Source organism: Oryzias melastigma, linkage group LG23, assembly GCF_002922805.2.
Source record: "Oryzias melastigma strain HK-1 linkage group LG23, ASM292280v2, whole genome shotgun sequence".
NCBI lineage: Eukaryota > Metazoa > Chordata > Actinopteri > Beloniformes > Adrianichthyidae > Oryzias > Oryzias melastigma.
In genome coordinates, this window is record NC_050534.1 from 14,588,684 (window position 1) to 14,605,761 (window position 17,078).

Sequence of the window (17,078 nt, forward strand, 5' to 3'; positions counted from 1 at the left end):
AGGACACAACGAAGAAATGCACCACGATAAGTTCAAGAGTTGGATTTAAGTGATATGTTCTGTAAAACCATGTTATTAATACTTTTTTATTGACTTTTGTTTGGCCCATTCATAGTTTTTGCCCTTAAAAAGCTCAAGTTTTTCTAATTTTAATACATAAATGAAAAAGAAATAAAATTTTTGAGAAACAGAATCCTAAATACTACATTTTCCTGAGTTGTAAATAGATGTATTTGCGTTTTAAACATGAATCATTTCAGCATCTGATCATATCTATTAAATAGTTTTTCATCTTAAAATAAAAATATCCCTTTTTTCCTAAAATTTTCAGAGCAAAAAACTTGTGTTAATAGGACTTGAGTTGTGTGAAGTGCAGAATATTTGATGGTCCAGTAATTTATTCGAGTGTCTTCATTTTCCTAGAATTTTGAGCCGGTAATAAAATCAGCGAGGCTGTATCTGCGGGCGCCGCAAGCGATGTGCAAATCTGTGTTAGGGGGAAAAAGAAGGAGCCTTTTCACTGCTCAACATAATCTTTACCATTTGTACAATAAAATATTTCATTTGATTTTGTTTCTGTTTGAAACATTTGCTTTGCGTACAGTTTAGTTATACCAAATATCTGGATTTATTCACTTATTTGTGCTCAAATCTCCATCTCTAACTCACCACAGAGCTCTCAAACTTCTTCCTTTGATATGAATTGCTTAAGTCAAGTGTGTTTAACCTTTTTGTTTTGAAACTAATGGATTCAGTCGATGGTAATTAATAAACTTTTATAGCCATATTAGAGTTGATGACTTCTGTGCAGATCAGATTAGCAGCGTTCCCACTGGAAAATATCCATTTGCAAAGAAAATCTTAAATTATTTCAGTTTTTTCCCCATTTCCCCCCCAAGTTTTTATCCTCTTATTTCCTTTTTTTTTTTTTTTTAAAGATGCTTTTTCTCATCACCAATGTCCCTTTTTTTTATTCCCACAACAAAATGAATCCCTTAAAGGCAGAGACCCCGCTATTATCTCTCTACTGTTTAATTCTGATCTCCTGTTATTTTCTACCTCTTCTTCCTTCATGTCAAAGTTATCCTTTCCTGTTTTGTTCACCCATCTGCACCATGGACCACATTCAGAAGATGTCGGCGCCATGAAATCGCCTGCCTTAAGCTTGTTGTGTTTCTGTGCATAAAACAGCATCGGCGTCTTTGACTTTTTTTCTTTATAGCATACATCTTAATGAAAATAGAACATGTTGTAATCATTAATATGGCACAAATAGTCTTTTTAGAAAAGATGTCTCATAAATTCAGTGAATTAAAAACATTGAAACAAAACATTACAGTGAAAATTGTGCTTTTAATACCCGCTTGTGGCATTTTTCCATTAAAGGAGGACATGCATAAAGAAAATTAAGGTAAAAATTATGATATCATAGTGAATCGGTAGCATGGAAAAAGTTATAAAGGTTAAAAGGGTTATAGTTGTGTCGTCAGGCTACTATGGAGCCAAATTAAGGCCAAAAAGATTTAAAACAAAAATAATTTAACCTGAAATATTGGTGTTAAGCTAAAAAAAAAGTGTATGAAACTTTCTGCTATTCTAGTTCAAACTTCATTATTTTCAGCTTTATGTCTTCTGTTTTTAAGTTTCAAGTTGTCAAATCTTTCTGGCCCCAATTCGGCTTCATAGCCACAAGCTCATTTCTTCAAATCATTCCGAAGCTTCTGCTTTCAGACACAAGGATCTGTTAATGTCTATATTTTCCTCGTTCGAGCTGGCTCAAAACTGTACGGCTAGATAGCTTCAATATTGCTCGCCATTTTTGTTACACTGCTAATGTTAGCTTGGGGTTGTAAGCTAGCGGAGGAGAGGGTAAACAAAAGAATCATGGGAAATTACTCTGCATTAAAAGTCACGCCCTCAACTTAGTGGCAAATTTCTACTGATCACTCTAATGATTTTGAAATGGATAAAAAAACGATTGAAGGGGGCTTTTAAAGGCTGAGTTTACTAGTTTAGTCATCTGCTTAGTAAATGAGATTTTTCAGAATGTTGCTACAACAGGAAGTTCTGTATTAGTCATCGCCTTTATACTCATATTTTATGTATTTTACATTATTTTCTATGCTTTTTTCTTTAAGTGTTGTGGGAGGCACAGTAGCCTTCAAATGAAATAATGTCTGTGATGCATCATGATTTCTAATACTAAAACACATTTCTGCTTTTTTTTGAAAGCCATTTGTAGCTTTGCTTATCCATCTGTGATTCTATTTTTTATTTTTTTATTTAGCCACATTTTTCTGATTTGTACGGAGCCCCTAAAGGGACACTGAAGTAAATTTTAATTTCTAAGAAAAATTTTTTGGTTACTATCTAGTGAAGCAATAGATAGTATCTGGGAAGCACCAGTTACCATTTCTTTTTTTTTTCTTGGTTATTATCTGGTGTGCACCAGACACTATATGGTGCGCGCCAGACACTATATGGTGCGCGCCAGACACTATATGGTGCGCGCCAGACACTATATGGTGCGCGCCAGACACTATATGGTGCGCGCCAGACACTATATGGTGCGCGCCAGACACTATATGGTGCGCGCCAGACACTATATGGTGCGCGCCAGACACTATATGGTGCGCGCCAGACACTATATGGTGCGCGCCAGACACTATATGGTGCGCGCCAGACACTATATGGTGCGCGCCAGACACTATATGGTGCGCGCCAGACACTATATGGTGCGCGCCAGACACTATATGGTGCGCGCCAGACACTATATGGTGCGCGCCAGACACTATATGGTGCGCGCCAGACACTATATGGTGCGCGCCAGACACTATATGGTGCGCGCCAGACACTATATGGTGCGCGCCAGACACTATATGGTGCGCGCCAGACACTATATGGTGCGCGCCAGACACTATATGGTGCGCGCCAGACACTATATGGTGCGCGCCAGACACTATATGGTGCGCGCCAGACACTATATGGTGCGCGCCAGACACTATATGGTGCGCGCCAGACACTATATGGTGCGCGCCAGACACTATATGGTGCGCGCCAGACACTATATGGTGCGCGCCAGACACTATATGTTGCGCGCCAGACACTATATGGTGTGCGCCAGACACTATATGGTGCGCGCCAGACACCATATGGTGCGCGCCAGACACTATATGGTGCGCGCCAGACACTATATGGTGCGCGCAAGTTATTGTCCGGTGTGCGCAAGTTACTGTCCGGTGTGCACCAGGTACTGTCCGGTGTGCACCAGGTACTGTCCGGTGTGCACCAGGTACTGTCCGGTGAGCACTAGGTACTGTCTGGTGAACACTAGTTACTATCTGTTAAAAAAGCAAAGAAAAAAAACACTGGTCACAATCTGTTACCCGGAATGTTTATTTTTCAGAATTATTATTTTTTGTAACTTTTTTTTTATTTAGATATCCCTGTAGGAGCTCCATAGATTCAAAACTCCATCTAGAAAACTTTTTTTTTCTTCTTTCTTTTGAAAAAGTTTCAAGTATTGTAAAACTTGGTGGAGGAAGCTGAAGGCACAGCAGCCAGAAAAGCCCGAGCTTCAAAGAAAAGCAGAGGTGTTCTTCAGGAGTTCAAACTGCACTTCCTTTGGTTTTCCCACAACGCCTTTCCCTTTTTACTTTCACTTTGCTGACCTGTGCAGGGTCACTTGCATGCAAGTTTGATAAAGGGTAAAAGAGTCATCCTGTTTGTAAGAGAAACAGGAAGGAGAATAGAGTAGAGGTAAAGAAGTAAGAAAAGATGATAAAGAGAGAGGGGAAAAATGACAATTGCTGTGAAGTATGAGGTTATAAAGGCCTGTTGAAACTAAGGAGGAACAGGCTGTGAAAAGGTTGTAAAATTTTATTGGCTTTAATAGGTTTTGTGGACTTTCGGATGGAGGTGAAACGCACTTTTAGTAGCAAAGTTGCTCCGAGTTGCGGACTGTCAAAAAGATGAAACAGCCGTCACTCGAACACAAATTCAACCAGTCAGCACTGGCCTTCATCCTGTCTGTGGCCCTTTTTTGAAGTGGATCTACATTCCTATGGTGCCTTTATAACCAATTATATAGTGTCAGGAAACCTAAAGTTAAAGAATTGATTCCCAGCAGGGACATTTGCAGCTTCCAACAATATTAAACCTAATTTTAAATAAAATTTGATTGGAAAATAAAGTTTTTCCCGCATGGATATAATGCAATCAGGAACTTACTGACTTTCACTCCATTATAAAGCTGACTAATCTTGATGCTTTAAAACAGATTTTAAGGCTCACCACATAATGTAATTTCTATAATGGTGTTACATTTACAGCTAAAATCTTGAGCATTAAATGAGATATAAGCTTTTATCAGCCTGCAGACGAATCAATCATCTACCATATCCAAGTGAGAGCTGTTGTGAAAAGGAGAGCAAACTTTATTTAAAAGAATATAGCAAATTTCCCTTTGTGGACTCTGCAACTAATAACTTTTTTTAAAGTAAGCGTGCAGATGATGAATGAATTATAGATTATGCTGCATGGGCACGCTTCAGCAGAAGGGTAGCAAGTAAAGAAATATGTGCTTCCCAAAGTATTTGAATATCTGAAAGGCAAAGAAATCTGGACGCTCGTACTTTGATTAAGCCCTCTGTGACCTAATGGGCCCTTCTGCACGAGAGCCACAGTGATATGATGGATCGAGAGGATGAAGGCGAGCGCGAGTCCAACCAAATCCAGGAGATTTTCCCTGACAGCGTGGTCTTTGTGTGCCGGCTGCAACCCCCTTCCTCCCGCCTCGCTCCCTTTCTGACCCCTTGCGTCTCGCCCACCTGCATTTTAAAACCACCGCTGAACCTTCCGGGTTCCAAATCGAAAAAGGCACAAAGATAGAAGTTTGGAGAAACCGTTGGTGGTAAAGATGCTTTCTTTTCAGAGTTTTTATATATTTATTTATGTATTTTGTCCATGTTTGGACCCCCTCAGCTAGAATTGGGCTGCTAATGATATCCTGTCAACAGCCTGTCAAAGGACTTGGATAACTCAATAACATTAAGGAGTCCAGTGGCGTTCTGAGCATCAATTTCTATCTGCAGATGTGCCAAAAGCACCTCCTTATCATAGACATTTTGATATGTTTGGATGTATATGGCTGTCATATTTTCTAAAGGCACTTTAGGAAGAACATTAGTCTCCCTATGACAGTTTTTTTTTGTTGTTTTAAAAAAACATTCCAGTAGTGTTTTAATTATGATTATAAAGCAAATTTCCAAAACCTAAATGTTCTAAAAAATCTACATCTCATGTTGATCTGAAGCCTTTGTTTCCAAAATCTCCTCTGAGGGGGCGTGGCTTTTGGAGTCCCCCCTGTCTGATTATAACAGCGCTGTGTCTCGCTAGTATAAATCTTCACTGCTGCTACATACAAATGTCAAGCAATATCGGTAATGTCCAGCCATATGGTTCTGATCCGGATGTCCGCTCGGATGAGGAAGTGAAAATCTTCATGGACAGAACTTTCTCCAAAATCCTGATATCTCCTTCCAGTTCACCAAAGTCTCTTTTAGCTACGTATCTAATGTTTATTGATGTTGCTGTGACCAATACATTCAATTTATCAGAGCAGTTATTGGGAAAATAATGAAAGCTGACATCAAAATGCTCTGTCATTGATTTACAATCCTTTACAACTGCTGTCAAATGAGCCGCCGTTCACATTTTTGTGGTCACATCAAGAAGCTTTGTGGAATCTCTCTAAGATTTTCCAGTAAAATTTGTATGAAACTCGGACAGAAAAATGCAAAAACACAATGATTTCTTATTACATTTCATAAGGAAAATGCCACACATACATGTTAAACTCAAAAAACATGACGGGGACTAAAGGAAGTTGCTTCAATTCCTTCTGTTGGATTGGCTTTGAAAGCAGCAGTTACACAGCAATGTTCCTACAAAATCCTTTCTGAAATTCTTTTGTTTTGGTTCAAGAACTAACAGGAGAGCAGAAACATACTCCAAAGCATTGATATAATGAGTCTTAAAGAGCAAATCTAATAATAGTTGTTGTTGTTGCAGCTGAAAAGGCCAATTAGAAAGCAGCTCCTAAAAGACTGCCACGTTTTAAAAAGCATCTTGACTGTGAAAGAAGGCTCCCTTTGTTTGAGCTGAGAGTAATTCATCGGGCTCTAAACTCCTGATAAACGTGTTGCATCCTCTCCTCACCAGTGGGCTAGCTCCCTCAGGAGAATGGTGGGAAATACGGGGGAAAGTGTTACAAACGCCGTTGAATGGTGGAGCTATTGCCAGCATCCTTTTTTTGTGGTATTTTCAGACTCTCATTGGGAAAACCTCCGATCCACACCTTCCAGATCAAACACGATGTGAAGCGCGCTGGATTGACATGTGGACACGCACTCCAGGCTAACGCGAGGAGCAGCTGTGTATCAGCCCCCCTCCTCCTTCCGTTTGTGCGGTGTTTGCCGCGTTGTGTAATGTCAGAACAATCAGTGTGTGTCTCGTTCCTCTACGAGATCAGATAAGATGGATATCCTGGAGTATGACCCAGATGTTTATCTTGGTGTCATGCCTGAGTTATGTATCTTGGCGCATGTTGGAATTGGCTGTGCTAAGTGGCTCCCCGGCCCCGTTAAAACGCTGCAGGGAAGAGGCTACAGTACGTGATGTCGGGTCATGTAATTGAAGGAAGCGCCGTGCATGTGGCTACACATGAAAATGACTTATTTTATTTAACTTTACTGGGATTATTTCATCAGCGTCTGGCGTTTTGCTGGACAACAATCCTTTGTTTTAAATGGGTTTGAGTATTTTTCTGACAACTTTTTGACTAAGCTGGACATTTTTTGCTTTCGTGGGCTTATAAAGCCCTTTTTCTACAATACAATTAAACTTCTTTGTGTATTACATCCATGAGCTCTCTTTTCTAGGGATTAATCTGTTTTTTGGAGAGGGGTGGGGGGGATGTGAGGAAGAAAAAAGACCAATTCCTGCCTTTATTATAACTCAGGCTAACCCAAGCAGAAACGCATATCTCCTTTACTGCAATTACTTCAAACTTTTTTTTTGGACAATGTCTTTTCATTTATAAATCCCTCTGCTCCCATCACTTTTGTTTTACTCTGGCAGTGTTATGGCCACCCGGTCCCTGGTACACTTCTATTAATGCACGTTTCAAAGTCGAGGCCCGGGGGCCGGATCCGGCCCTCCGGGTAATTCTATCGGCCCTCCAGATCTTTTTATTTTATTGTTATTAACAGCCTCATGTTATATTGTGCTCATTTCTATCTTGTATATTTTTGAAAAAATATATTTTTAAGGAGAGAAAAGTTATTTAAGGTTTGAGTTGATTTATTCTGGAATAATATTCCTGCATTTTCGTTATTCATAAATATGTTTTAAAGATTAGATTTCTGCTAGTTTTTTGGACTTTAAGGCTATTTTGAAGTTAAGCTAATATTTTAGCTACATGCTTGTTGTTTTTGCTAATTTAGACTTTCTTATTTTATTTTCTTAGGCTATTTTGGAGTTTAGCTTTTATTTCAGCTACACGCTAGCTGTTTCGGCTAATTTAGGATTTTTAAAAAGTTTTTTAAGGCTGTTTTGGAGTTAAGAAGAAAGAAGAAAAAGAAAAGAATGTATGTACCTTAACTGATGAGGTTCTAAAAGTATGATTTAGGATATAAAGTGCTGTTTTGCTACCTCCTCTGCAAATCCTTTTTATGTCAATTTTAGTTTAATTATTGAAAAAAAATGAATATTTACATTTTTCTAAGCATTAATAATAGCACCCAAGCTTAAAGAACTGCCTTTTTTAATATTAACAATAATTAAACAGTCTGAAAACACATATTTTTTTATTATTCTTTTAATGTGGAACTAAATAGTTACTCCATCAAGTCCTTTGTGCCTCGGCTGAAAACTGGAAGAATCTTCGTCTGTTCTGTGTCCCACATTGATATTTGTAGCCAGTTTGAAGATGCTGTCAGCATCCCAAGGAGCCTAAATGTTTTAATATTTACTAAAATGATCTTGAACCCTTATATAGTAGAAAGAAAAAAAAAAATCAAACAACTGAACATGTATCTACTTTACATAAATGGGTAAATATTGTACAGAACAAAATTAGAGATTTTGTTTTCAATAGATTTCATGAAGTCTGCAAATTAATTTATCAGTCAATACCGAATTAAAGTAATTTTTAGCTTTGAGTTTTGGACACAAGCCTTTAAATTTGCACTTCATTGACGTCAGCAAGATGCAAAACAAGAGTCTGCGGCTTCAATTCTTGCTTCACATCCATGCATTTCCATAACATGTAGGTGTTCTCAGCAGAGTTCTCCATGCTCCTTTTTTTGAACTATACCACCACCTCCACGTGCGTTTCTGCATTTCTGTTCGCCTCATTTCAGCTTAAAATAAGAAAACTACTTTCAAATATTTCTAATGAAATGGTTCCAAATGTCTTTCACTTTGAAAAAGTGTAGTTTTTCTTTTGTTGCACACAAGTAAAATTGAAGTGATCTGAGCATAGTGGTATTTTTCCTTAGTGTTCAAGTATTTTCTGTCTCCGTTAGGCATCGAGTGTCCGCGTAGTGCCCGGAATATCCCCGGGGGGATGCAGGTGGCCGAACCCTTCAGCGACGAAGCCACGCGGTTTACCAAAGAGCTGGTGCTGCAGAGAGAGGTAAGCAGTGATGCAGAACACTCTGCCCGTCACTCTTTGTGTTTTCTACTTTTTTAGATGGAAGGATCTTTGTGTTCAACACTCCAACCGGTTGGTTGTAATGGATGCCGGCAATTACGGAAACTCTTTCTTTGCTGGGAAATGCGTTTGCAGCTGACCGGCGTTTATCCGAGCAACATATTAACATAAATCGTATTTACCTTTCAAAATATGGTGCCGAGAGATTTGACTCTTTCATGAGAGGTGGTGTAGCTGTATGTTGAACAAACTAGAAGGAAAACAGGTTTTTATTTATTTATTTATTTTTTTTTTATGCATTAAGTTCTCTCTTTTTTTACTGTCAGGCTACTTTGCACAAATATGAAACAACTGACTTTAATATGCTTATTAAATAGCTTTTCTCCCTGGAGATGTTTATAACAGCACTTAAAGCACTGCACCCCCCCCCCCACCTCCCAGTGATGTCAAATCTCATCGAAAATTCAGACAGAGGTTTATACAATCAAGTAAACTACTCTCCAGAACACACACATGCACACGCAGACTCCTCATCCTCCCGGCTAATTCCCATTTTACAGAAAGCTCACCTGATAGCGGATCAGTGCTCTTGGGCTTTAGGAAACTCCATTTACTGTGTCTGTTCATTCACATGCTAATAGGTTTTTATGGGAAGCAGTGAACGGACCAAAGCCATGATGGAATTTGCTACAATCCTTCCACCACTTATCCAGGCCACACTCTTTCTCCTGCGCCTTCTTTCCTTTCCTTCTGCGCCGCAATCTCTGCTTTAAAGGTTTTTTTTTTTTTTTTTGCGCAGGGTGGCTGACTCCACTGTCCTCTGGTGTTTAGTTGTCATGGAAATGCAGCCTTTGGCAGTGATGCAGGTGGATTAATGTTAAGAGTGTGTGTGTGTGTGTGTGTGTGTGACAATCCAGCAACATATTTGGAAAGCCTTGAGTATGAAATAATTGATGCAGGCAGCACGGCTCTATGATTGACAAGGATGCCCTATGAATCAGTGCAGAGGTTGTGGAGGAGGGACTTGATTTTTGATTTTGCTGATGCCTCTGCAGTCTTTAATGTTTAACCTTAAAACTTTACAGGACTTTGAAGTGTGTTTTACTTGAGTTTAAAGGATAAATAAGGAAAATATGAAGCTCAGGAAAAAAAAAGTTGAATCAGTTGTATGTGCTAACTAGGGGATAGATTTGTTAAAATTGGTGTTCATTGACAGTAAAATATCTGAACTGAAGTTTCTTTAACTGGGTTGTAATACCTTTTCTTAAAGACACTCTTCATCGTTTGAGCTTTTTTCAAAGTGTTCCCAAAGGACAAAGAAGTTTTTAGCCAAAATAATTATACATGTGTGACGTTTTCTACAGAGCAGCAGAAATTCTCCTCAGTTGGGGGTGGGACTATAGCCACAACCCCACACAAACTTTTCTAAAATTCTATTTTTTCTTTGTCTGGTCCTGATTCCCAATTTGCATACAGAAATATCCAAACATGCAATTCTGAGCTTAAAAAAAAAACTATGTTCTCCATGAAGAGAAAAATGCCATACTCGTGTTAAAAACACCAAATACCTGATTTTAAACAGAGCTGGTCTTTAAAGACCCGCAGAGCTTCCTCAATCAAGCATTTACTGATGAAATGCTCATTAATTTTATCATTTCTTTGAACCTTTATATTGTATTTGGGTCAAAATGTATCCATCTTAAAGTATTGGTCACGGTCGAGGCATCTTGAAGTGTGGGTCACGGTCGACCCATCTTGAAGTGTGGGTCACGGTCGACCCATCTTGAAGTGTGGGTCACGGTTGACCCATCTTGAAGTGTGGGTCACGGTTGACCCATCTTGAAGTGTGGTCACGGTTGAGGCATCTTGAAGTGTGGTCACGGTTGAGGCATCTTGAAGTGTGGGTCACGGTTGAGGCATCTTGAAGTGTGGGTCACGGTTGAGGCATCTTGAAGGATGGGTCACGGTTGACCCATCTTGAAGTGTGGGTCACGGTCGACCCATCTTGAAGTGTGGGTCACGGTCGACCCATCTTGAAGTGTGGGTAACGGTTGACCCATCTTGAAGTGTGGGTAACGGTTGACCCATCTTGAAGTGTGGGTCAATATAGACCCATCTTGAAGTGTGGGTCAATATAGACCCATCTTGAAGTGTGGGTCAATATCGACCCATCTTCAAGTGTGGGTCAATATCGACCCATCTTGAAGTGTGGGTCAATATCGACCCATCTTCAAGTGTGGGTCAATATAGACCCATCTTCAAGTGTGGGTCAATATCGACCCATCTTGAAGTGTGGGTCAATATCGACCCATCTTGAAGTGTGGGTCAATATCGACCCATCTTGAAGTGTGGGTCAATATCGACCCATCTTCAAGTGTGGGTCACAATTGACACGTCTTCATATGTGGGCCAACTTTGACCCATCTTCCAGTATAGTTCAAAAATGACCCATCTTCTATTGACCTAAGTGTGGGTCAGTTTTGACCCGAACACAATTCAAGGGTTAATCACCATTACAAACACGTACCTTTTTCTCCCCTTTTTTCTCCATTGAAGATGGTATTGTGTTGTTTCTTGACTTCCTCCTGCTGCTGTCGTCATGGGCTGCTTCTCAAATTGTTGCTGCTCCACACTTATTGAAACTCTTCACAAATCTTTGACGTAAATCTCAATCTTCAAGGCCTCATTTTGGTCTCTCATGAAATCCAGCTGCCTGTCGGCACCTTTTCCCTCCGCAATCTGTCCCAGGTTATACTGTTTTATTTAAAAATAATTCAAAGTATTGGTCCTAAATTGATTGAATTATAACAAACTCGGAGGATTAAATCTTCAAAGCACCTTTTATTTTTGGCATAAATGTGTTTTTTTTTTTATTTGCAAATTTGTAATCCTTTAAGGATTAAAAGACAACCTTAAGGAAAACGTTTGTACCTTTTTTTTTCCCCAAGTAGAAAATCCGTGCTGTGGTTTCTGGAAATAAAAAAAATAGAAAGATGAAGAGAAGCGGCTCGTCCATGCCGCTGATCCATCCCTTTCATCATCTTTCATTTCCACTGCGAGCAAACCCAAAACACATTATCAAGGTCTGTCGCACTCCGACATGAATATGGATATGTGACTTCATTAGCATGTGATTCTGCTGTTGATTCACTTCTGAATAACACCTGATTGCTGCCGCGATTAAAGACGTTTTTAAGATGGTCTTTGGTGAATAACATTTGATTTGGGTTTTGCTGACATATTTTCATTCATGAAATGTTTTTTCCTGCCTTTGCCACCTCAACACCATTTTGAAATCCTCCAGTCTCTTTATGAGTTGATGACATGTTGACTTGGTGATCTGTGTACTCTGTCCCCCGCCGCCTGCAGTAATGAGGTATTTCACTTCTATGTAATTAGCTGATGCTTTTATTCTCGTTCCTTCGGAATTAAGTTTGGTTTCATTTTGAGCACTCTTGCGCTTTCTTCCCAGTCACTTTTTCTTCTCACTTATCCACAGTCTGCAATTCATTCTGATTTACTTTTTTTCTTTCACTAAAGCACAACTGTTTTATTTATTTTCATGCTATAGACAGATAACCATAACAGTACAGAAATGATAAATGTCAGTCCCAAAATACTTATTTTTTATCATCTTCCTTTAAATGTTTCCACCTTCCATTGGTAAAAAAAACAACAAAAAACATAGTTACCTTTGCAGAAAAGCAGGGACAAATTCATATCATGTGTGGCTTTTGCCGCACTGAAGCATTGTGTATCCCGGATGAAACTTTGTGAAAGACACAAGTTTGTGAAACTTTCAAATTTGCTCCACTAAAATGTCGACTCTTGACAATTCCTGGTGAGGTGACATTGCTGCTAAAATAAACTCCATAATGCTTTAAAGTTGGGAGCTACTTTACAGCCTTTAGCAATTTATTCTTCAAGTGGAGCTGGTGTGTAAGAAAACTCGCCCGTTTATAATTTAGAACATTTTATTAGTACTTTAATGTATGTATGTTTGGCAGTGATGTTTGTTTGTCTTATAAATATGAAATATTGCACTGAAATGTCAGTCCTGCATCTTAACGACTTTGGATCCCTGCACATTTTTCACAATAAAAGCCCCAGAACACGTCGGGTTTCTGTCCAGCCCGGTTCGGATGAGATATTAATTTCAGATGCAGAAAGTCATAAACTGGTGGTAAAAGATTGTCGCTGCAGCTTGTTACCCTGTGGGATATTTTGTTTATCCAACTTCTTGGCACAGCGCGGTCTCATAAGTAAACATTTTTAATGGACCTGAGGCAAATTCTGAAAGGAAAGAGAAAAAGCGTTAGATTGCACATCTGTCAGAGATTATGCGAGCTCCCAGAGGGATGAACGGGTTTCCGGCTGACGCGCACAGAAACACACAGGTATGTAGAATGGAGCTCACTTTGTTTTAAGGCTTCATAATGAAGTAAAGAAAACCTCGTACATAATTAAAATAATTTTAAATCAATAAATAAAAGGCCCTACCTCTCCTTTAACCTTGTCTGAAATGACCAGATAAATTCAATTTATTTTTAGTCTTTAACGGAAGCCAAAAGAAGATTCTAATTTACACTTAATAGTGATAAAAACAAATGAAAAAATATGATTCTTTTGGAGCTTCCTGTCTTCGGTGCCATGCGATTCTGCATGAGATCTTAAACGCCTCGCGAGCTGCAAACTATGCATCAGGCTGCCATGTGAAAGAGCTGGCACGGGCCGCGTTCAGGCCTGCAGGAGGCTGTGTTGTGGAGCGCCGATGAGTCACTGTGCCAGCGTGGCATCACAGATGTCTCGCTAATGCCTGCCTCTAGATCTCGGCCTTAATAACTCTTCTTGGTGAGCATTTTAATTAAACGCTTATAAACCCCATACCTTCGCAAATATCAAGAGGATTTGGCTTTTTTTTCGGTCGGAATGTATATAGTAATCCTTATTAAACCACTACAAGTCTAAAGAAGATAACTGTGGATAATGGATAATTGGGGGGTGTTTTCTTCACTTCTATTTCACATATGTGGTCATTGAAGCTGAAATCAATAGATTTGACTTATTTCAAACAAAAAGTGTGTCATGCATGGATTGGATCTCTGATATTGTTATTTTCCACTTATAGATGAAGGTAAACACATTTAAAAACCCACTCCAATGAAATTTTATTAGCATGTTCTGTTTTAATGATAGAGGACATAAAGACATTTTTGAGTATTTCTTTATAAGAAATCAGAATCACAAGCAGAGAAAAAAATCTGTTTAAAAAATATTGTAGTGGTTACATAGGAAAAAAAACGTATCCGCTCCATTCCAGTTCATCCACTTGTAGACCATTAGATCCATGTACGTCTTGGTTTTCCTTGTTCGAGCTGTAAACTGAGAGCTCCGATGTAGCTCACCCTTTTTGTTCCACTGGTGCTGTTAGTTAGGGTTGTGAGGACCTGTAAGCTAGTGGGAGAGCATGTAAATCAGGGTTTTCAAACTCGGTTTACCTTGGGGCCACTGAAGGCAGAGTCTGGATGAGGCTGGGCCGTATGGGGTTCCATTAGTGCCAAAAATGTGTTTTTGCATCCGTATCTTTGGTCTTTTGTCTGTCAACTAAAATGACATTGGATAACAACGCTAGCAACCGTTGCTAAGGACTTTTCTGACGACCAGATCCAACCACACTAACAAATCCAAAGTTTTAAGCATAAAGCAAGCTGAAACATCACAAAGAAAATATAATCAAAGAAGTATGGACACGCAGAAGATATTGCTTTGTAGATATTGAACTTTCATTTTAAATCGGGGGGCCGCAAAATGGTAACTGAGGGGCAGCAAGTGGCCCACGGAAATGTCTTTCAGTTTCATGTAGGGCTTTTTCAATTATTTACAACTATGTTGACTATCAAAATAGTTGACGACTAAATCAATCTTCGATTAGTCGTTTTTTTTTTTTTGAATCTCACTATGGCTTCGTCTTTGACTCACATGTGCTTTAGTACTAATCTGGGTGAGTAGTGATATCACAGGAGGTTCTAGGAAGGCTTGAGTACCATAAGAACGCACCAACGAACCTTGTAAGTGTATAACATAAAAAAAGGCAAAAGTGTCCAATGCAATATCTGCAAAGCAGACCTTGTGTTCCATGCCAGCACAACGGTGATGCATGAGCCTCTGAAGAGGAAGCGCGCTGGGACAGAGTATGATGACGCTAAAGAGGGATCACGTCACTTTTGTTAAATTTGAGTCTGTAAAACCTTAATCTTTTGTAGTTCCTTTGTTTCAGATGCTGACATCATTTGATTTACAGCTCATTTTAATGCCAGAAACTCGTGAAGGAAAGAAGTTGTAGGATTTAATAAAGGTTTAATAAACCATCATCTTCTTAGTTAGCATATAGCTTTAACACGTCAATTTTAAAGTTAATGAATTTACGAATGATCCGATTAGTCAACTAATCAAAAAAAATAATCGGTGAATAGTCGACTAATAAAATGAATGTTTGTGGCATTCCTAGTTTCATGAAGTTATTAAAATCTTTGAAAACAGTCGCCATCTTTATTCGTTACATTTTTTGTTTTTGCCTCGTTTACACGTTTTGTTTACTTTTGACTTATTTTTGCTGTTGTCCCGACACATATTTCCACAGACGCGTACACTCTGAGAGCACATAGAATGAGTAGACATAATGAATAATTCATGCAGTGGTTTCCTGGTCAGTGAGACAGACTGTGGGGACTGAAATGCCCCTCAGGTCCTTCTTTTTTTTTCATCCCATTGTGTAGTTGAACAAACCACCAGTGTAAAAGGCAGCTCCACATCTACATTACTGCTGCTTTATAGTAGCGGGCACGATCTGTCCCCGTCCAGTTCATAACTGTGAGCGTGACAGGCCAGCCGGAGCCATACCTATAAAAGTATTATTTACTGCTCTTTACCATCGGATGACTTCTTGCCAAAAGAAAGAGATAAAAAGAAGTGTCATCATATTGTATCTGACCCAGATGGGGCTTTTGAAGATTATAGTACAGGAATCCAATCAAGAGTGGCCGATGAGGGCATAGAATAGTTGCCAAACAGTTTAAATACCCCTCAGATGGACTACTAGAACTTCTGTTGAGTGTTGGACACCTGTGACCTATTTGTTTTTTCTGTCCCTAATACATAATCGTGGTGGTTTGATGTAGATGCTAGTTATGTTGGAGCTAGTTATCACATTTAAATATAAATTAAATCTGTTATTTAGATCTCCAAAAGCCTTGTTAGGAGTGTAATGGTATTAGTAGCTGTGTGAGCACTGACCATACATAAAAGTCTATATAATGGCCTGTCTGCTTGAGTTTGGACTAATTGGTGTCACGAGCGGGGTTCATCTTTTGGGGTTTTTTTGAACTCGAAGCCTCGGTGTGTATCGGTTTCACTGTCGGGCTGCTTTTGCTCCTTGAAAGTAGTGAATTATAGCCTGAAGGTGAACTGAGTGGCCCACATAAACGCATTCACACCACTGCAGTGACTGAGAGATAGATGGGCCTGAAAGGAGATGGAAAGATGAGAGGGGGAGGGAGGGGAGGGGAGAAACCTGCCCGCTGCTTTATCGCCGCAGTTCTTCTTCTTCCCAGAGCGACCTTGCGTTGAAAGCATGTGTGACAGAACTGCAACTTCTACGTCCACTCTGATAAGCGCGGTCCGCCAAAACGTCGCAGCGACACCGGCACACACTGTACTTCCAGACGAGCTGAAGCCTCTTAGCCTTTTTCCTCTAAATGAAGGGCACTGCAGCACTCGTCCACATCAATGAGGCCAATGGTTTCATGCTCTTCACGCACGTTCTCTTCTCTAATAGAACACTTTAGGTTGTCGCCTCCTCTATTTTCTACCTAAACTCCCAATTTCAATCTGGCGTTGGCAGTTCAAGATTAGTTATGCCGTCAGGGGGCGCCACAATCAGCTTTCACTGATTCGGACTGGCGGTTTGGATGCCTTTCCTGACATAACCCTGTATTATTTTTAATGCACAAATGTCTTGTTTCTAGTGAGCGGTCCAGACCGGACCGGTAGGGTATTTTGAGTGTCTCTATTATAAAATGGATCTATTAAGACCAATTCGTACCCCGTTGATTGTAGGTTCATGGAAAAATGGAACAGACCAGTTAGGGCGGAGCTACTGTCGTCTCGCAATGAAATCATTGATGATATGACAACAGTAAGCATCTGACCAGCGCTTTTCCCGACTCAAGATCCAAACCGAAAATTTAGTCTTCTTCTTTGCCTGCAAAGAATATTTATTTCTTTCCATCTCTTATTCACAGGGGTCACGGTTCAGGGACTACATTCAACCTGATCTCAAGTGGGTCGGACCAGTAACATCATA

General features: G+C 39.6%; 1 protein-coding gene across 1 annotated transcript in view; it reads left to right on the forward strand.

Annotated features, from left to right (window-relative positions):
• Positions 1 to 17,078, forward strand: part of snd1 (staphylococcal nuclease and tudor domain containing 1) — a 181,017-nt gene that overhangs the window by 51,600 nt on the left and 112,339 nt on the right. The window contains exon 16 of the mRNA XM_024292246.1: positions 8,589 to 8,698. Coding sequence (XP_024148014.1) covers positions 8,589 to 8,698 — 110 coding nt within the window. The remainder of the gene's footprint in view (positions 1 to 8,588; positions 8,699 to 17,078) is intronic.